The 21017-nt window shown below is 41.9% G+C and overlaps 2 protein-coding genes across 7 annotated transcripts in view; both read left to right on the top strand.

Moving 5' to 3' along the window:
- Positions 1–18567, top strand: part of LOC129841346 (tripartite motif-containing protein 2-like) — a 54388-nt gene extending 35821 nt beyond the window's left edge. For 3 of the 6 annotated variants that reach the window (XM_055909580.1, XM_055909578.1, XM_055909579.1), the window contains exons 8-12: positions 1466–1633; positions 2176–2356; positions 10760–10830; positions 15880–16020; positions 16231–18567. In XM_055909580.1, coding sequence (XP_055765555.1) covers positions 1466–1633; positions 2176–2356; positions 10760–10830; positions 15880–16020; positions 16231–16383 — 714 coding nt within the window. In that variant the 3' untranslated portion in view covers positions 16384–18567. Of the gene's footprint in view, positions 1–1465; positions 1634–2175; positions 2357–10759; positions 10831–12131; positions 12291–15879; positions 16021–16230 lie in introns of those variants that run through there. The other 3 variants (XR_008757306.1, XR_008757307.1, XM_055909581.1) reach the window with 3 other exon arrangements.
- Positions 18568–18666: 99 nt separating this feature from the next.
- Positions 18667–21017, top strand: part of LOC129841347 (meiotic nuclear division protein 1 homolog) — a 44720-nt gene continuing 42369 nt past the window's right edge. Inside the window, exon 1 of the mRNA XM_055909582.1 lies at positions 18667–20997. Coding sequence (XP_055765557.1) covers positions 20991–20997 — 7 coding nt within the window. The 5' untranslated portion in view covers positions 18667–20990. The remainder of the gene's footprint in view (positions 20998–21017) is intronic.

Here is a 21017-nt window from a genome sequence, read left to right on the forward strand (position 1 = left end):
GCCAGTATAGGGACAAGGTGGAGTCGCAATTCAACGGCTCAGACACGAGACGTATGTGGCAGGGTCTACAGGAAATCACAGACTACAAAAAGAAAGCCAGCCACATTACGGACACCAACGTCACGCTTCCAGACAAACTAAACACCTTCTTTGCCCACTTTGAGGATAATACATTGCCACCATTGCGGCCCGCTAACAAGGACTGCGCCCCCCCCCCCCCCCCCCCCCTCCTTCTCCGTGGCCGACTTGAGGAAAACATTTAAACATGTTAACCCTCGGAAGGCTGCTGGCCCAGACGGCATCCCTAGCACGTCCTCAGAGCATGCGCAGACCAGCTGGCTGGTGTGTTTACGGACATATTCAATCGCTCCCTATCCCAGTCTGTTGTCCCCACATGCTTCAAGTTGGCTACCATTGTTCCTGTACCCAAGAAGGCAAAGATAACTGAAGTAAATGAGTACCGCTCCGTAGCACTCACTGGTCCTGGACTTTGACGGGCTCCCCCAAGGTGGTGAAGGTAGGAAACAACATCTCCACTTCGCTGACCTTCAACACTAGGGCCCAACAAGGGTGCGTGCTTAGCCCCCACCTGTACTTCCTGTTCACCCACGACTGGCCATGCACGCCTCCAACTCAATCATCTAGTTTGCAGACGGCACAACAGTAGTGGGCTTGATTACCAACAACGACGGGACAGCCTACAAGGTGGAGGCAAGGCTCTCGAGAGGGTGGTGTGGTCTGCATAACACAATGTCGGGGGCTACCTGCCCTCCATGCCACCTACAGCACCCGATGTCACAGGAAGGCAAAAAAGATCATCAAGGACAACAACCACCCGAGCCACTGCCTGTTCACACCGCTACCATCCAGAAGGTGAGGTCAGTACAGGTGCATCAAAGCTGGGACAGAGAGGCTGAAAAACAGCTTCTATCTCAAGGCCACCAGACTGCTAAACAGCAACCACTAACTCAGAGAGGCCGCTGCCTACATTGGGTATCAGTGACTGGCCACTTGAATAAATGGATCACTAGTCACTTTATACAATGCCACTCTAAATAATGCCACTTTAATAATGTTTATATATCTTACATTACTCATATCACATGTATATACTGTATTTTATACCATCTATTGCACCTTGCCTATGCCGCTCGGCCATCGCTCATCCATATACTTATATGTACATATTCTCATTCACCGTTTTATATTTGTGTGTATTAGGTAGTTGTTGGGGAATTGTTAGATTACTTGTTAGATATTACTGCACTGTCGGAACAAGAAGCACAAGCATTTCACTACACTCGCATTAACATTTGCTAACCATGTGTTTGTGACAAATAACATTTGATTTGATTTGAATAAAAAAGAGCACTGACTATCCGTTGATTTAAGTTTTATATTTCAAAGCATTTTGACAATCAGATCAACTTCAGTCATGTGATTCAGCCCCGTGTTTCTTTCGCAGATTTTCTCTAACGACGGTCTGTTCAAGAGTCGCTTTGGGGTGCGTGGACGGTCTCCAGGGCAACTGCAGCGGCCCACAGGAGTGGCGGTGCACCCCAGCGGTGACATCATCATAGCCGACTACGACAACAAGTGGGTTAGCATCTTCTCCAGCGACGGGAAGTTCAAGGTGAGTTCAAAGTTTATACAATGCTGTCATTCATCCTGGAATCCACACTAGATATCGCTCTGTTCCACTTTACTGATTCAGTCTGGATCCGGAACCCTCAGTCTGGACCTGCCTTCATTGAAATCCTTTGTGCTGCTTTCTAGCTGCCCCAATTGTCGGTCCGAGTGCCTCTCTGTTGGAGCAGGTCCAGACTTCATCATTGAAGTGAAAACATTTTGAAATGGAGGGCTATTCAGTTTGGATTCCAGTCTTTTCCATCATATCAATAGCTGCTGTCAGAATTGCTTTATCCTAAGTGATGCTTTGGATGGCTGATACTTACTGATAATGGATAACTCAATGTGGGTATGCTTTCTAACTTAGTCTTTTTCTACCCAGCAGCACCTGAAAAATATGTTCCCATGCCACTATGAGACTTTGACGTTAGCCTGAATTGAAAATGTCAGCCTGAAACATTAACTTGCGAGAACCTGTTTGTTATTTCTTTATATAAAATAACCAACAGAAATACTGGGGTATTATCCACTGTCCCTCTATCTCAGAATAAGATTGGCTCGGGCAAGCTGATGGGCCCCAAAGGTGTGTCGGTGGACAGGAACGGCCACGTCATAATCGTGGACAACAAGGCATGTTGCGTCTTCATCTTCCAGCCCAACGGAAAGCTGGTCACCAAGTTTGGTAACCGCGGAAACGGCGACCGGCAGTTTGCAGGTACACTCAATGGTAATGGTGTTGCACTCCCCTCTCAGCTCCCTCTCTTTTGCTCTCACCAACTGCATACGGAATGAGGACTCCCCCAGGCGAGTGACCTTTAGAACGTGACCGTGACCTTTCGAGCAAAAACATTAGATTTGATCAAGGGGGACTTCCCGCATGCTTTTCCTACTGTCTCGAAGCCCATTGCTTTTGTCAGTCATGCGTGTTTGTGTGTGTGTGTTTCCATTCAATTCAATGTTTCAATTTTAAATTAAATGCGTCAGGACGACCGGGCATGATGACTCCTTGCTGTCTCCAGTCCACCTGGCCTTGCTGCTGTTCCAGTTTCAACTGTTCTGCCTGCGGTTATGGCACCCTGACCTGTCCACCGGACGTGCTACCTGTCCCAGACCTGCTGTTTTCAACTCTTAATGATCGGCTATGAAAAGCCAACTGACATTTATTCCTGATTATTATTTGACCATGCTGGTCATTTATGAACATTTTGAACATCTTGGCCATGTTCTGTTATAATCTCCACCCGGCACAGCCAGAAGAGGACTGGCCACCCCTCATAGCCTGGTTCCTCTCTAGGTTTCTTCCTAGGTTTTGGCCTTTCTAGGGAGTTTTTCCCAGCCACCGTGCTTCTACACCTGCATTGCTTGCTGTTTGGGGTTTTAGGCTGGGTTTCTGTACAGCACTTCGAGATATTAGCTGATGTACGAAGGGCTATATAAAATAAACTTGATTTTGATTTGAAATTAACCCAACCTTATCTTAAAGGGGCAATCAGCAGTTGCTACATCCATTTTTGTACTTAATGATATATACCCATTGATTCTTGAAGAAAGTAACTTGTGCCTCATCAGCTTACTTCAACAGATATACCCCATCAGAACCCAAAATATAGCTTGTTTTACTCCAATGTTTGTAAACAAAGTAAATGTAAACAAACACTGTATAGCCTCTCAAAACATGATTAAAACTATACATATTGAATTTGAGTGGTTACATTTCTTCTGCTGCATCCCCCCCTCTTTTTACAGAAACAGTGGTGGGGAGTATGCTTTGTAATTGTTTCAACTGCTGATTGCTGCTTTAAAAAGGTATGGGTTAACCTTACCTAGACGTGAAAGAGTCCAGTGAATCACTTGTCACTTTATACAATGCACTCTAAATAATGCCACTTTCATAATGTTTACCTATCTTACATTACTCATATCATATGTATATACTGTATTTTATACGATCTATTGCACCTTGCCTATGCCGCTCGGCCATTGCTCATCCATAAACTTACATGTAGGGTTGCACAGTTTGGGGAATATTCAGAGGTGGAATCTTTCCGTGGGAATTAACAGGAATATATGGGAATCAACGGAAATATATGCAAATTAATATTAATACCATTTAAATATAGATGTTTTTGCATTGGATATATTTACCATATCATATGGAGAAACAGAAAGGGAATATTGAATGATCCCAAATGATCCATCGCATCTCCCAAAAACGTTTTTAACATACATCTGTAAAATGATAGTCTAGAGACTAAAGCTTTGGTTATCTTCCTCTCAGGCTTCCATGTCTTCTCCCTGGACCTCCTCAATGTCCACCTCTTGAACATCAGACTCTGAGGCCTCATCTTCATTGTTACTTTCCAACCTTGTGGATGATGGCTCGTTATCAGGCTCAAAAAGCCTCAAATTTGCCCGGATGGCCATACATTTTTCAACCCTTGTATTGGTCAGCCTGTTGCGTACTTTGGTGTGTGTGTTCCCAAACAAGGACCAGTTGCGCTCTGAGGCGGCTGATGTTGGTGGGATTTGGAGGATGATGGAGGCAACAGGGGAAAGAGCCTCAGATCCACAAAGTCCCTTCCACCAGGTGGCTGATGAGATATGTTGGCACGACTGCCATATTGCATCTCCATCCCAAAGCCCTTGCTTGGAAGTGTACTTCGCCAGACTGCCAAGAACCGAGACACGGTAGTGATGACACCATAGGCCTTGTTGATCTCTGCACCAGACAGGATTCTCTTGTCAACATACTTGGGGTCCAACATGTACGCTGCGGCGTGTATGGGCTTCAGGCAGAAGTCTTCACGCTTTTTGATGTATTTCAGAACTGCAGTTTCCTCTGCTTGGAGCAACAATGAAGTGGGCAGGGCAGTACGGATTTATTTTCTTACTTCTGCAAGCAGAGTCTGAACATCAGAATGGATGGCATTGTCTCCCTCAATCCGTGCAATGGCTACTGCTATAGGTTTCAGGAGTTTCAGGCTGCTTTACCGCTCTCTCCCAAAATACATCATCCAGGAGGATCCTCTTGATTGGGCTGTCCATATCGGCAGACTGTGATATGGCCATTTCTTGGAGAGACTCCTTCCCCTCCAGGAGACTGTCAAACATGATGACAACACCACCCCAACGGGTGTTGCTGGGCAGCTTCAATGTGGTGCTCTTATTCTTCTCACTTTGCTTGGTGAGGTAGATTGCTGCTATAACTTGATGACCCTTCACATATCTAACCATTTCCTTGGCTCTCTTGTAGAGTGCATCCATTGTTTTCAGTACCATGATGTCCTTGAGGAGCAGATTCAATGCATGTGCAGCACAGCCAATGGGTGCGATGTGAGGGTCGGACTCCTCCACTTTAGACTAAGCAGCCTTCATGTTCGCAGCATTGTCTGTCACCAGTGCAAATACCTTCTGTGGTTCAAGGTCATTGATGACTGCCTTCAGCTCATCTGCAATGTAGAGACCGGTGTGTCTGTTGTCCCTTGTGTCTGTGCTCTTGTAGAATACTGGTTGAGGGGTGGAGATGATGTAGTTATTTATTCCTTTCCCACAAACATTCAACCACCCATCAGAGATTGTAATACACTCTGCTTTCTCTATGATTTGCTTGACCTTCACTTGAACTCTGTTGAACTCTGCATCCAGCAAATGAGTAGATAAAGCATGTGTGGTTGGAGGGGTGTATGCTGGGCAAAGAACATTCAGAAATCTCTTCCAATAGACATTGCCTGTGAGCATCAGAGGTGAACCCGTTGCATACACAGCTCGAGCAAGACATTCATCAGCATTTCTCTGGCTACGTTCCTCTATTGAGTGAAAAAAAAGGAGGACCATGAGCTGTTGCTATCGATAAGGTGTCTGATTAATAATTTTCACCTCGAATAGAAGTAGAGGGACTTTTGTCAGAGGTTGCTTGTTGTGAGCGCTGAGGGAACTTTATGCACTTGGTCAGATGATTCTGCATCTTTGTTTCATTCTTTACATATGATTTGGCACAGTATTTGCAAATGTACACACCTTTTCCTTCTATATTAGCTGCAGTGAAATGTCTCCACACATCAGACGGTGCCCGTGGCATTTCCCTGTAAAGATTAGAAACAAATGAGTAAAAAAAATAACCAAATAAAATTCCATGTAGCGATAAAATGTTCAGCAGTTAGATTAAACAACTCCTTTGTAAGATAAATGTTTTCAAAGTAAACATGTATGAAAACAGCTGAATTAACAGTCCTCAGTCAGCAGGCTCAAGCAAGCTAAAACCCACATGGTAGCAAAAACTAACTTGCTAACTTTTTTGATGAAGTTAAGCAAAATTCCCCAGTCTTAACTTCCCATGGAAAATTTTTGGAAAAATTACCGAAAATTAATTAAAAATTGTTTACCAGAAAGTTTCCAACCCTACTTACATGTACATATTCCCATTCACCCCTTTAGATTTGTGTGTATTAGGTAGTTGTTGGGGAATTGTTAGATTACTTGTCCTCTCCTTGTAGCGGACCATCCTCTCCTTGTTTTGGTTCGTGAGGAACTTGACACGCTGAGCCTTGTGCTGGGGCCACATATATTGGCTTGGTGGACACAAAGGACCTCTGCCTTGCTAGCACACATGACCACCCTCCTGTAGCATCTTACCAGTCTGCCCCATGTAAAACACTAGCTATTCTGTGGCGCAAGTGGGGACACTTTAGGCTGAGGAGTAAGCGCTACACTAGCAGCATTCCGTTTAATTTTGTTATAGCTCTTTCAGAAGTCTCCTTGAATGAAGGCTTAGCCTTTAGACTGCCCATTCTCGTCACAAACCAGCTTACTGGACACAATGTCTGAAGGCAGATGGTCTTGTCCAGGTTCTTAACAAAAGTATTACCTACCCTGCTCTTTCTCAAGGATGGGTCATGCTGCGACCACATGATCCGCATAAGCTTTACATGGATGCTTTCAAAGTTTCTCGTGTCCAGGGCACGCTCTGTATTGGCTGAGCTAAGAAAGTTGACATATGTGCTTGTCAGTGAACAATGGGTGATTTGGTCCCTAACGACCTGGTGTCAGTAACCTCAGGATGAAGATCACCAATGTAAAGGGGAGGCTCTGGGGTTTCTGTAAAAGAGCCAACTTCGTAGATTTTTTTTTGTTATACTGAAATAACAAAACATGCTGAAAAGCTGCAATGTTGTTCAATGTACCCAGGTCAAAAATCCCAACCCACGGCCTCCCGGGGTGGCGCAGCAGTCTAAGGCACTGCATTACAGAGGCGTCACTCCAGACCCGGGTTCCATCCCAGGCTGTCGCAGCAGGCCGCGACTGGGAGATCCATGAGGTAGCGCACAATTTGCCCTGCGTCGTCTGGTTTAGGGGAGGGTTTGGCCAGCCGGGGATGTCCTTGTCCCATCGCGCTCTAACGATTCCTTGTGGCGGGCTGGGCGCATGCATTCTGACTTCGGTCGCCAGTTGTACTGCGTTTCCTCCGACACATTGGTGCGGCTGGCTTCCGGGTTAAGCGAGCAGTGTGTCAAGAAGCAATGTGGCTTGGCAGGGTCTTGTTTTGGAGGACACGTCTCTCGACCTTCGCTTCTCCCGAGTCCGTACGGGAGTTGCGGTGATGGGACAAAATTGTAACTACCAATTGGATATCACGAAATTTGGGAGAAAAAGCGGTAAAAAAAATCCCAACCTAAGGTTTGCCATGCTCCCACGTAGGGAAATGGAGCCTGCGAGGAGAGCCCTGTGGCTTCAGGGTATTTGGAGTGGGAGAGTGGGAAATGTGGGAACCCGGTGTCCAAGTATGCTACAAGTAGTTGTGTGTAGATCACAGGTATGACATTAAACTTATTTAGTATAGTCCGTTTGTTTGTGTTGTTGGTCTTGGCTAGCTTAATGTTCTTGTCGGTAGCTAGCTTACACCATCATGAGGGAAGCCCTACAACATTACGTTTTTCTAAGTAGTCCGGAGCAGGCAGTGTTCCGGAGCAGGCAGTAAAAAAAAAAAAAGTTAAGTAATCTTTAGGCATGTTGTACTTTTCTTCCATGTAGTTTTGTAATTGACTAAAACAAGCAGACAACAAGAACATTGCGTTTGAAAAAGGTGTGAGCTGTGAGCCAATGGGGGTAACCTAGGTAACCACAGGTTGTTTTTCCCACAGGTTGTTCTAATACCGACTGGGACTATCAAATATAATCTATCCAATACTTTCTTTATTGCATCAAAGTCAGAAATCATGATTTACATAGTAAATGGAAATAAATAAACAAAACAAATGAATAAAAAAATAAAAAATAAAAAAACACTGTAGGCCTAAGGATACACATAAATAGCAAATAACCTGTCAAAAACATCCAGTAGGGGAGAGTGGGGTAAGTTGAGCCGGTGCACCCGCACATTGACTCTGTACCAGTACCCCCTGTATATAGCCTCGCTATTGTTATTTTACTGCTCCTCTTTAATTGTTACTTTATTTATTTTTTGTTGTATTTTTCTTAAAACTGCATTGTTGGTTAAGGGCTTGTAAGTAAGCATTTCACTTTAAGGTGAATTATTCGGCGCATGTGACAAATATCATTTGATTTGATTAGATTTTTTATATTCATCATCACTCCGTCAAGGGAAATATAGTATTCTTTCTAACAAAAATATCTACATATATTTCAGGATGTTGTGTATCCCTGGAAATAATCAGAATTAAAGTAAGCATTACAGTTTTGAAAAGTAGTCTCTTGGCACTTGTTGAGCCGCGGGACAGGGTAAGTTAAGCCGCCTACACATTTTCTATACCGAATGAAATATGTGACCGACCGCCTTGATTCATCCAGTCTTATGTAGCAAAATTTCAAATGTTCAAATGTTTATTTTTACATTGGATAAAAGCAGAGAGACAGAGCTAAAAAATGGTATATCATACACTGCATTTGAGGAACAATGGGAAAGTAATTCTGCTTTTAAATTTGATAAACTTGTTACCTCACTTTTGAGAAAATGGCCTTTGAATGTTTTGCTACCAACTGGAGAGCTCTTCTTTGTCTACACCCATTCAGCATCGTTCACACCCTCTTAAGCTTTAGCCCGACCCATCTCTTTTAAGGGTTGATCCGAGCGTTCTGTACTAACAACAACAGCAGTCAAGCTGGCTTGTCAAACTGGCAGTCAAACTGGCCTAACTTGCTAGCTACTTCAAAATGAGAGAACAGCTAACTGAATATTACTCGCCCTAGCAGAGCTGGTTAGGCTGTTTTTATCTTATCCAGAGCGTTGGTGACTGCAACTGTTCTGTCAGATTGTCCATTCTTAAATTCAGAGCGTTTCGCTCTCGGGAGTGTTCAGAGCGCACACTGGACGCTCTGGCCAATGCGTAGGGTTAATCTGAGCGTTCTGACCTCACAACGGCAGTCAAGCATCCAAGCGAACTTGCTAACATTGTCTAGCTTGCTAGCTACTTCCAGACACAAATGAGAACACCCTACTCTGACCATTTCACTCGCCCTAGGAGAGCTGGTTAGGCTATTTTCAACAATTTAACGGTACACTAACTTGAAATATAAACGACTTTGTCAAAATTAGTAACATGTAATATCTGAAAATGTAGCTAGCTAGACTATTTTACTCGTATACATCATGGTTGGACACTTTTCCCTGTCACGGATGCCATGGTTGCTCATAGTTTGAAGATGTAATCCGGAGACAGGTGTTTTCTCCATCTCCTTAGCTATCATACTCTAATTCCACTGATTTCAAAACTCGGTCCTCCAGAAAGTGGAGATCAACACCTTTGCAGTTCTAAGCAATATAATATTTTTAAAAGCCACATTAGACAGGATTACCTACACATTCTAACGAGATCAAATAGACAGAAGCGTGCTATATGGCAGACCAATCCAAACTCATCTCTCGGCATGTCCAGCCCACTCATTATCTCAGCCAATCATGGCTAGCGGGAAGGTTGCTAGCTTTTTTTGTGGCTAAACCAACTAGACTTGTCATTTTAACAATTGTATTTGTATTTACAGATGGCATACAAGTTTGTTATTAAGGCACATGAAAGTTCACATGTTCCAGAAGGCATTTCTGCCAAAAAACGCATTTAGATAAAAAATAAAAAAAATACATTCAAATGGCTCCCGTGTGAAGTAGTGATCCGCGACATACGCCTAGTTTCCTGAAATGGGTCACATATTACAAGTACCATTTTAAAACCATGTCTCTTTATTTCCCAAACACAATTACGATCGCTTTTTTGTAAAAATAAAATGTAAAAAATAAAATAAAATGGGACCACTTTTTCCATATGGTTTCTTCCTTTACAGACTCCATGAAATGATAACCTTTCTTAAATATTTGTTCAAATTGTAAATGTTGTTTATGGTTTCCTAGAAACAAGGGTGGCTCAACTGACCCCTTTGCTCAACTTACCCCACTCTTCCCTGTAGCTTTCCATTTCAGTTAAATACATGTCTTTAAATTTAAAAATGTGTTTATGATTATAGTTTATGATGATATTTACTTACAATTTAAAAGAAAAAAATACAAACAGTGAAATCAGTATCTACGTGTGTTTTGGCAGGCGTGTTTTGGCATGTCTTTCATAAACATATCACATCAAATGATACATTGTTTTAAATCAAGCCATTTTCGACTTTGTCAGCAGTGACAAAGTCACTACTAGTAGTAGTAGTAGTTCTATTGCATTTACATGTAGGCCGTGGTATGCCAGCTTAAAGCTGAATTATATATACAGCACAAATGTAATTAAACAAGGAAACAAAAACAGTAATTCAGGAAGTCAGGATGGGAGCTGAAGCAGTTGGTCTTGATAATATCAAACAATGGCTTGAGCGGTGGGAGGCAGCATCACAGGGATGTGGATCAGGGCCAGACAGGTCCGGAGCTGTTTAGCAGCGCACCTCGACGTCCCCAGCCGTCCGTAGCATAGCCGCTTTACTTTTGTAGCCATTCCTCCATACAAACAAGTAGCACCCACTTGGGTGATTCCCTGGCGCCAAAAAGCTCACTATTCATCGGTAGTCCAGAGTAGGCTATGACACAATGCTCATGTCTCTGCCATCATCGCTTTCCTCTGTTTTGTTGTTTACATTGCTATAGTACATGCATTTAACCGTGCTCCTATCTCTCGGTTTGATCCAGGTCCTCACTTTGCAGCAGTGAACCATAACAATGAGATAATTGTTACAGACTTCCATAATCATTCTGTGAAGGTAAGACCATCTCATCAATCACAAATGATTTGTACCCTTGTGAAAAGAGTATGTCTATTTTCCCATAAAAAGTTTGTGTACCTTTCTGAAAAAAAGTGTCACTTTTTTTTAAGGATGTGTACCCTTCTGAAAAATGATGTGCACCTTTCTGAAAAAGGGATATAATAATGAATCATTTATTCAACTTCTATAGTGCTTTCCATTACAAAAATTCTCAAAGCACTTGAAAAAGCTATAAAATAGTGTGTACACTTATTACTATGAGATTATTAACGAAGCACCAGTCCAGTATTGGACGAAAATTGTATTTAAGAAGACCTGGTTCATGAGTTATTTTACCAATAACTCTATAAGACTAACATTTTAACAATAGTAATTATTGGCTTATCTGAAGGTATGAATTCTTATGAGAATCAATTGGAGTTCTGTCATGAGTCTCTCTCTCCCATGGGTGAGGATCATAGGTGCCAGATCAGCTCGGCACAGGGCTGACAGACAGCCAGACCCCCCCCCCCCCCCTTCTCTCTCTTCCACAATAGTTTTATGACTTAACAACCAGATCGTAAATACCTGGCAGAAACCCTCACTTCTGCTCTGTAGTATTGAGTTAAAACTCCTTTGTGTGTAGAGAGAGACTCTGGCCTTAATACTTTAACATCAAAAGATTGGACATTGAAACAATATTTCTAACATAAATGTGGGAAATGGTCAGGAGGGACTTAAAGAACAATCATATCAGATCAGTTATTGTTCTGTGATATCTTTAAATAATTTATAACGTAAACATTGTAACTTTAAGAGCTTTTACAATGTATATGTCAGAGTTACATCTAAATGTTGTAAAATGTATATGATTAAATATGAAACTATTTGTGAGAAGATGAAATGTAATTTTAGCCTTCTAAATGAGAAAGGTTTTCATGTAAAGTTTTACCCAGTCAGTAACCGACCCCACGTGAGCACAGGCACAGGCATTATGCAAAAAGGATGGATGGAACATTTATAAAAGGACTCCTAATGAAATTGACATTGGACCAGTATATGGACGGTAAGCCGGACGTCACAGATGGTTTAAAACTACTAGACCAGAAAGCGTGGAGCTGTGGCTACACGTGTAAAACGGTTAGACTCTACCAGAAAGAGAAAATGTTAAGATCCTCAAACTCAACAAAGAAGAAGACTAGACATGCACCGCCTGCAGCTCTGCATGTAACGTAGTTTAGGAAACTCGAGCGAAGACGAGAAAATAATATTGCCCTATCAAACGACCATTGGTACGTCTGATGTTTCCATTCTAACAGACACTTCCAGAACAAAAGGAAACCTACTACAACTACTAAGGACATGGTGACCTCTGGTGGACAACCAGAGACTTACACAACCAGAGACTTTCTGTCGAACTATTCGCCACAGACTGATCGGGCGAGTTCAACAGAGAGAGACAACAAAGACATACAAGCGTAAATATGTACATTGTATTTCTAAATCCGAATGAGCGGTTGTTAGGGTGCCAAATATCCATATTTACGATGAGCGTATTATTCAACTGTATGTACGATAGTTGAATTATTTTGTCTCTCCTTCTCCTACTCTTTCTTTCCTCACCACATTCATTGGGTAACCAGCCGTCATATTGGGTTAGTCCACTAGGGACGTTTCATTGCATTATGTAGTAATCAATGTATAATCTATCCTGTGTGTTTATGTAATTCTGTGTGATTATTTAGTTAGTTAGTAAATAAATAATTAAGCCAATTTGTGTATCACTGAGTCACTAAGTTGTGGCCAAAAGTTTTGAGAATGACAAATATTAATTTTAAAAAGTTTGCTGCTCCAGTGTCTTTAGATATTATTGTCAGATGTTACTATGGAATACTGAAGTATAATTACAAGCATCTCATAAGTGTCAAAGGCTTTTATTGACAATTACATGATGTTGATGCAAAGAGTCAATATTTGCAGTGTTGACCCTTCTTTTTCAAGACCTCTGCAATCCGCCCTGGCATGCTGTCAATTAACTTCTGGGCCACATCCTGACTGATGGCAGCCCATTCTTGCATAATCAATGCATGGAGTTTGTCAGAATTTGTGGGTTTTTGTTTGTCCACCTGCCTCTTGAGGATTGACCACAAGTTCTCAATGGGATTAAGGTCTGGGGAGTTCCTGGCCATGGACCCAAAATATTGATGTTTTGTTCCCCGAGCCACTTAGTTATCACTTTTGCCTTATGGCAAGGTGCTCCATCATGCTGGAAAAGGCATTGTTCATGACCAAACTGTTCCTGGATGGTTGGGAGAAGTTGCTCACGGAGAATGTGTGGCTTCTTTGCTGCAGTGGCTTCTTTGCTGCCCTTCTTGACACCAGGCCATCCTCCAAAAGTCTTTGCCTCACTGTGCGTGCAGATGCACTCACATCTGCCTGCTGCCATTCCTGAGCAAGCTCTGTACTGGTGGTGCCTCGATCCCGCAGCTGAATCAACTTTAGGAGACGGTCCTGGCGCTTGCTGGACTTTCTTGGGCGCCCTGAAGCCTTCTTCACAACAATTGAACCGCTCTCCTTGATGATCTGATAAATGGTTGATTTAGGTGCAATCTTACTGGCAGCAATATCCTTGCATGTGAAGCCCTTTTTGTGCAAATCAATGATGACGGCACGTGTTTCCTTGCAGGTAACCATGATTGACAGAGGAAGAACAATGATTCCAAGCACCACCCTCCATTTGAAGCTTCCAGTCTATTATTCGAACTCAACTCTGTCATGCTGATTATCTTCAGCTTTGTCCTCGTCAACGAGAGAATCACTGACATGATGTCAGCTGGTCTTTTTGTGGCAGGACTGAAATGCAGTGGAAATGTTTTTTTGGGGATTCAGTTTATTTGCATGGCAAAGAGGGATTTTGCAATTAATTGCAATTCATCTGATCACTCTTCATAACATTCTGGAGTATATGCAAATTGCCATCATACAAACTGAGGCAGCAGACTTTGTGAAAATTTATATTTGTGTCATTCTCAAAACTTTTGGCCACGACTGTAGACTAAGGTTCGTGCAGATTTAACGGATTATGCAACGTTCAGAATGAGACTGATATGAGGTAATAATAATGAATGGATGACTAAGATAACGATATTCTGATATTCTTGAGTTAATTCGGGAAACGGTAACTCATTAAACAAACCTTTTCCGTGGTGCCCCAAGATTGCTAATGAGTTAATTGTTACATGATTAATTTAATCATCGTAATAATTAAACAGTTAATTGATTTGGTAAAATAATCATCAAAGCATTAATGGTAGTCACGTCACGACAGTTCTTTACCAGAAAACCAAGACAAACACAATTTCTTTATACAATCAACATTTAATAATTCTAATCAATATATTTAAACAAAATGAGAATGATCATGAAAAGGTAGGAAATAGATTGGAAGAAAAGTGAAGACCTTGAGATCCTGAACATTAAATGATGTTGTATTCAGTCTGTGATCAAAGTCTGTTGTGGCTTCTTGATGGCTGCATGGCGGAGAACAAAGAAAGAAGATGGCTGTGTGTCCAGTCTTGTTGAATTGGGGTTCCTCCATCAGGTTGCTCCTTTGGTCCAGAGTTGGTGTCCTTATGCTTGTTGCTCTTCTCTGTTTGCTCCTTGCTTGAGTTGCAGACGCTGTGCTCTAATTGTCTTCTCCTTAAAATCTGGCGTTCTTCCCTTGAGCAAGGAAGTTAACCCACTGTTCCCCGGGTGTCCATGACGTGGATGTCGATTATGGCAGCCCCACGCACCTCTCCGATTCAGAGGGATTGGGTTGAAGACTGTTAGCTTACGTGTACCGTTCAGGCTACGCTAGCTCTTTTAAGTCTTATGTTTTCTTCTGATACTAACTCTTCTTCGAAGCCTATTTAGTGCGTGGGCTCTTCGTTTCCAATGTCTGTACTGGATTACAGGTATTATTCCCTAAAATAAAAATGTTCCCTAAATTATCAGTTACCAGTTCTGGCCATTAAAGGCAAAGGTCCAGGACCTATGGTCAGCCTGCCGGTGATGGAGGTCCAGAGTAAAGAGGGTAAGAGATAGGGGAGCAGAACTTTTATAGTCATGCTAGGTCACATGGTATCACCCCTAGGTGTCGAGCCATTTGTACGACCCATTGTCTTGGGGGGAGAAAATCTAAAGTTGGTTAAGCTCAATTCAACATTGTTTTCTGAATTGTTCAACATATGAAATTCAATCGACAATGCTACAAAACAACAACAAAAAAACAATAAAAGAAAACAGCTATAGGATAGAGTAGATCAGGAACAATAATTTTCAGACAGTGTTGAAAGTTGAGTGTTTCAATCCTCCAACAGGTGGAGTGACAATCAAGATGGAACCACATGGCTTGAACAGAGAAAGGAGGTCAATGGGGGAGAGATGAGCAGGTCCTCCGGAGACTGGCAGGCAGACAGCACAGTTCATTCTCCATTGAGAGTGAAATGTGGCGCCTTGTCGTCGTCCCCGCCATCTGACTGAGATTTTCTCCACAGCTGTTGACTCTCTGGTCTTGTAGCGTAGAAAGAGAAGAAGTTTGTTTTTGAGCTCTCCAGTCACTAAAGATATGATGACAGGCCGCTCATATGAAACCTCCCGAGATGACGTCACTGCCAGCTCGTCATGCATTAGTCTTCCTCATTGGGTCATAAGACCGTAGAAATAACAACAAAAAAATAGGTTGGGAGTATTCAAATCTAAATACACTAACGTTAGCTAGCTAGCCTGGTAGCATTGTTAGCTATCATGAGACACTGAATTGCAATGAATTCATGGGCAGGAAACAAATAGACTTAATACAGATATAATCTATAAACATTTGGCTATTCAAAACCAAAAATAAAGAAAAACGATTCCAACAAAAAAACACGTATGAATTAAATATTTACAAAATGTGCAGCAGCTCTCTGCCTAGGCGACCTCACGGCAAAATGGCACCCACCGAACCAAATTATATGTACCTTTTCTTTAAATAAAAAGGGATTGTGTACCCTTCTGAAAAAAGGATGTGTACCTTTTCTGCAGGTATTCAACCCTGAGGGGGAGTTTCTTCTGAAGTTTGGTTCCAACGGGGAGGGGAACGGCCAGTTCAATGCCCCTACGGGGGTAGCGGTAGACATCAACGGCAACATCATTGTGGCAGACTGGGGCAATAGCCGAATACAGGTGAGGCCAAAGAGCATGGAAGTGAGACCAAGGTCAGGGAAGTGAGAGACCTTGTTTTGGTGTTAACTAAACTGTAAATGAGAAAAAGAATACTGTCCCCTAGAATGCACTTTAAAGTATAATTTTATTATCAAATATTTTGATTAGATTTGTTATATTTGCATCTAGAATAGTCAGTTAAATTTGGAATACGACTAATCTCTCTCTCAGGTGTTTGATGGCAGTGGTTCATTCCTCTCCTACATCAACACATCGGCAGACCCTCTCTACGGTCCCCAGGGCCTGGCCCTCACCTCCGATGGCCACGTGGTGGTGGCTGACTCTGGGAACCACTGCTTCAAAGTCTACCGTTACCTGCAGTAGCCCTCGCACACTTAGTGTACACACACGAAGACTTGCACACACACACCATCCTCAGTACGGAGTAAATGGGTGGATTTTCACTCATCCACTTCCCCCACTAATTCAATCCCGCCATCTAACACCGTGCCATACAGAACCTCTCTCTAGCCGTTCACCCTGACATGTGCCTCTGTAGCCTCCTTCATGACCTCTGACCTTTAACATTGTCCTCCACTGACCCCCTGGAGTTCACAAGAGCAACCCTGTATTTCCTCAAACTTTTTCTACTGTCGGCCATGGGGAAGAGGAAGAAGAGAAGGAGAATTGGTGATGTGTTGTAGGTGGGAGGGACTATGATTGAGATCTCCGTGGATTGGAGGATGGAGATTTATTCGACTCGTTTCTGTCCCTGCCCCTAATGTGATATACAGAAGTAGTAGGGTGAAGTTGCTCCTAGATGCTGGTCTTGGGTCAGTTTAGCATTTTCCCCACCAATAGTTTAGGTTAGGATTGGTGGAGTGGAAGCTGATCCTAGATCTGAACTTAGGGGAAACTTCAACCCAGAGCTGATATACAATACATCCCTTTTGTTTAAAGGGATCCTTGTTGGGACAATGAGAAATGATAACTGGGTATCATGGTAAGGTTGGACCAATTCTTCCTTTCGTTATTTATTGTTGTGACATGGCACTTGATGTAAAACTGGAAATTAAGGTTTATCATGCAAGTATGGAGGTTGTTGCTAATATATGTCGACAGTCACCAATGTGTATGGAAGTGAGAATGAAGGGAAGTAAAAATCTAAAATAAAGTGCCTGGACTTTGATCACAGACTAGCTTCAAAAATATGTCTCATTCCCCAATTTTAATCAATTAGATTGTTTAACTTTCTTGGCATCCCATGATTATTATTTGGCATCAATGATCACCACAAAGTAATCTCCGGCTAAAGTAGCTTCTAGTCAAATGTTCTCAGTGAAAATGAGTTCTCTACCCACCTCACCTGTTCAATTTCATACATATAGGACCTAAAATATAATCAGGGTATTTTTAAAGCATTGTATTTATAACAAGTGCATGCAACGCTGTCCAAAAACCTTCCCACAAACATTTGTAAATCATTCACCAACATATGCGAAACGTTTGTCAAAGAAGCTATCGAAGCTATCGTAGTTTGGTATCAGATGACACATTTTGTGACATTGCCCAATTGTTATATTCTGCTTAGGAGATAGTTCTTCGTGGGAGTGCTTTTTTCAATCTACACACCACCACTTGATATTTACATATATTAACAATAAGGATTTCACATACTGCTCAATGTATGATATAGTATCTTATCTCCTCTAGTCCAGTGGTTTTACACTTTGCTTCTCTTCCACAATAATAACAGACTAGGTATTGTTGCTCAATGCAAAATAGTGTGTGTGTGCGTGTGCGCACGCGTGGTGTAAAATACAATGAGGGACACTTAACATTAAACTCTTTATGATACTACTTATGATGGCTCAAAGCATTCTGGGATGTTTAGTTCACTTTCAATCAGTCCTGGAAATGAAAAATGTAGTTATACATGTGTTATTCTTGCTACTCTGCACTGTAGGTCATTGTAGAGCTGTTAGAAACAATAACGACGATATTGAGACTGATATTGCAAACCTGTCATCTCTTACCTCCCATCCTCAATTGTTGTGCCCTTTTGTCTGTTGTCACAACTATTGATACTACTCAGGTGTAGTGTTCTGATACTGTAGCTGACACTGTCTAATAGTATATCTAAAAAACCATACAATGGCTTAACAGTCGAGATGCAATCTGTGTGAATACACTGCGCTCTGTTCAAAAGGGTAATTAGCCTACATCTTAATAGGTTCAGCCTTAAAAAAATGCTCTCCTTATCTTTTTTTTTTCTTCATGCGTCTGTTTTGATTAATTTAGATTAGAAAGCACTTGACTGAATTCATTAGTTTCAAGCAGCCATTTTGTATTTGTCCTTAAGTTTTTTGTTTTCCTCGTCCATGTTGATACCCTGATGCCAATGGAAGAAGGGCCCATATTCTGTATGTTTAGCTCTCACTAATGCAGCAAGTGTGATATGCAATTTGAACATTTTTGTACAGAAACTACGTTTTAGTGGCATTGCAATGACTGTGCTGTTCCATTCCACCCCCAAAATGTGTATGTAAAACGTTTTTGAAAATGGTGTATTGTTGCAAGTGTTATGAATGTCATACATTCCAACTTTACACAACACCCTGTTAAAAATTGCAGTGCTATTCCCCTTTCAAAAAAAGTATTTGATCCCCTGCTGATTTTGTACGTTTGCCCACTGACAAAGAAATGATCAGTCTATAATTTTAATGGTAGGTTTATTTGAACAGTGAGAGACAGAACAACAACAAAAAAATCATGTCAAAAATGTTATAATTTGCATTTTAATGAGGGAAAAACACTGGGTAGTGGAGGGTAAACTCACCTTTTTTAACACCAAACCGGACAAGCCCGTGCGCATCGCAAAATACATTTACGCAGACACACACCAACGAGCATATGCGTTGCCAGGTGCTAATAGGCTGACCACACCACTCGCGTTGCAAATTAATGTAGAAATCTATGTTATTCAATTATTGCACCATACTGCTCGGCGGTCTGCGTTGCCAAGGGCTAAAAATAGAACTCCTTTCTATTTCTGATGCAGATCGCGGTGCAAGTCCTGCCTTTCCCATCTCCTCATTGGTTTATAGAAGCAGGTACCCAAGTGCCATCTCCTCATTGGTTATACCCACGTGGGTGATTGAAAGACCAGGTCAGTGGCCGTAATGCACCTAATCTATGAAAGTTGCCAATTGCAATATAAAGTCAAGAGAAGAAAAAGCCTGGAAGGAAGAGAGATGACTACAAACGATTCGATTGACAGATTTATGTGTGGATTCATTTTCGTAGAGGACCTTGTGCATTCCAGGTAAAATAACTCAATATGTATATCCCAGGACAAATTAGCAACAGCAAGCTATCTATCTAAATAGGACAAATTAGCTAGCTAAATTGCCATGTTTAATGCTTTTCGACCTGTCCCCAAATTAATATAATTGGTTGAGTTTGTTTTGATATTTCAACCTGTGTGATCGCTTTTGGTGTGGGGGACAAAATCAATTGGCGCACTTGGGCATAGCACCCACCTTTTGCAGAAAATGCATTGAAAGTATAGGGAGCGTTCACCGCGACCTGCGATCAGAGTTTACTTGCCACTTTTTTCCCCCACCACTACATCACTGATTATAACCATAGTCAGTCTTTCCAGGATTTCGCAAAATTTTGGGGATTTCTGCAGCCAAAAATGCTTCATTTTTGCTGCAGCTTTTCTGAATTTCATTTAGCGAAAAAAAAATTCACACGTTAATTTCACAAAGCAACAAAAGTCACATGTGATTTTAAGCAGAATACATCATACAAAAACAATTAGAAACATCTAAAGTGCTCAATTCTGTTTATTTTCCTGAACAAACAGCTCTGTCATAATCCACTCACACACCTCTCCATCAGGCTTGGGGCTTGCTATCAACGAGATGCACCTCCCATTCCTTCCTCTCTCTCCCTCTTAAAAAACCCCAAATAGGTTCAAAGCTGATCAATCACTTTCAATTTGATGATCGATATTTCTTTCAAATAAGTTGTCTTCAAAATTCTTGTTTGTGATTTTTCTTCTGAAAGGGTCGTAAGGGAGATAAAGAACAGAACACGGAAAAATAGAGTTGTGGTTGATTGTTATTACATTTCTAAAAAATCCAGAAAGATTGTGCCTTCGTGATCCGTATTAAGTTTTGGAGTTTAAAACGGCAATGCTGACAAATTGCACTCAGCGCTTTGAGCAGCGTTCTCCATTGACACTGGGGAGAGCAGAGTGCCGACCACTCGTGCGAAGATGATGGCTGATTATTGATGGCTGACAGGCAGTACAATAAACAGAAATCAATCTCATTTGCCAACCAAAAATAACAGCTAACGACAGTGCGAAACAATTTCCAAATGTTTTTGGAATCTAGAGAAAGTCGACAATCAACAGTCACTTCAAATCAGCAAAGCATATGAGAATGTTAGAACAGTTCCCGCTGCAGATCACCATGACTGAAGTGGTAGCAGGGAAGACTGGCAAACGCTGAAAGACTCAAGGTGAGTGGCGTTTTACTCAAACTTTTACTCCGCTAACCTTAGCTTTAGTAGAGCGGTCGTTTCGCACTGTCGTTAGCTGTTATTTTTGTTGGCAAATGAGATTGATTTCTGTTCATTGTACTGCCTGTCAGCCATCAATAATCAGCCATCATCTTCGCACGTGAATACGCTGACAGGCCAGGGGGAAAAAACTTTGTTGACGTGTATTTGGATTGGGCCATTTTCCACAGTAACAGTGCAGTAATTGGTCAAAATTACGAACCCGCTTTTGATTGAACGCTTTTATGCGCTGAAAGTGCGGGAATTTGCTAAAATTGCGAGCTCTCGCGCAATATGCGCGGTTTGGTTGATTTTTTTGGATTGAATTATGCGTACTCAGAATCCTGGAGGGACTGCATAGTAGGCTGTACTGTGTAGGACTGTAGCTCTCCTAAACTGACAACAGATGGCGCCAGGGTATGAGAGGTGAGTTTAATATCCCGCCA

This window comes from Salvelinus fontinalis, chromosome 42, assembly GCF_029448725.1.
Source record: "Salvelinus fontinalis isolate EN_2023a chromosome 42, ASM2944872v1, whole genome shotgun sequence".
NCBI lineage: Eukaryota > Metazoa > Chordata > Actinopteri > Salmoniformes > Salmonidae > Salvelinus > Salvelinus fontinalis.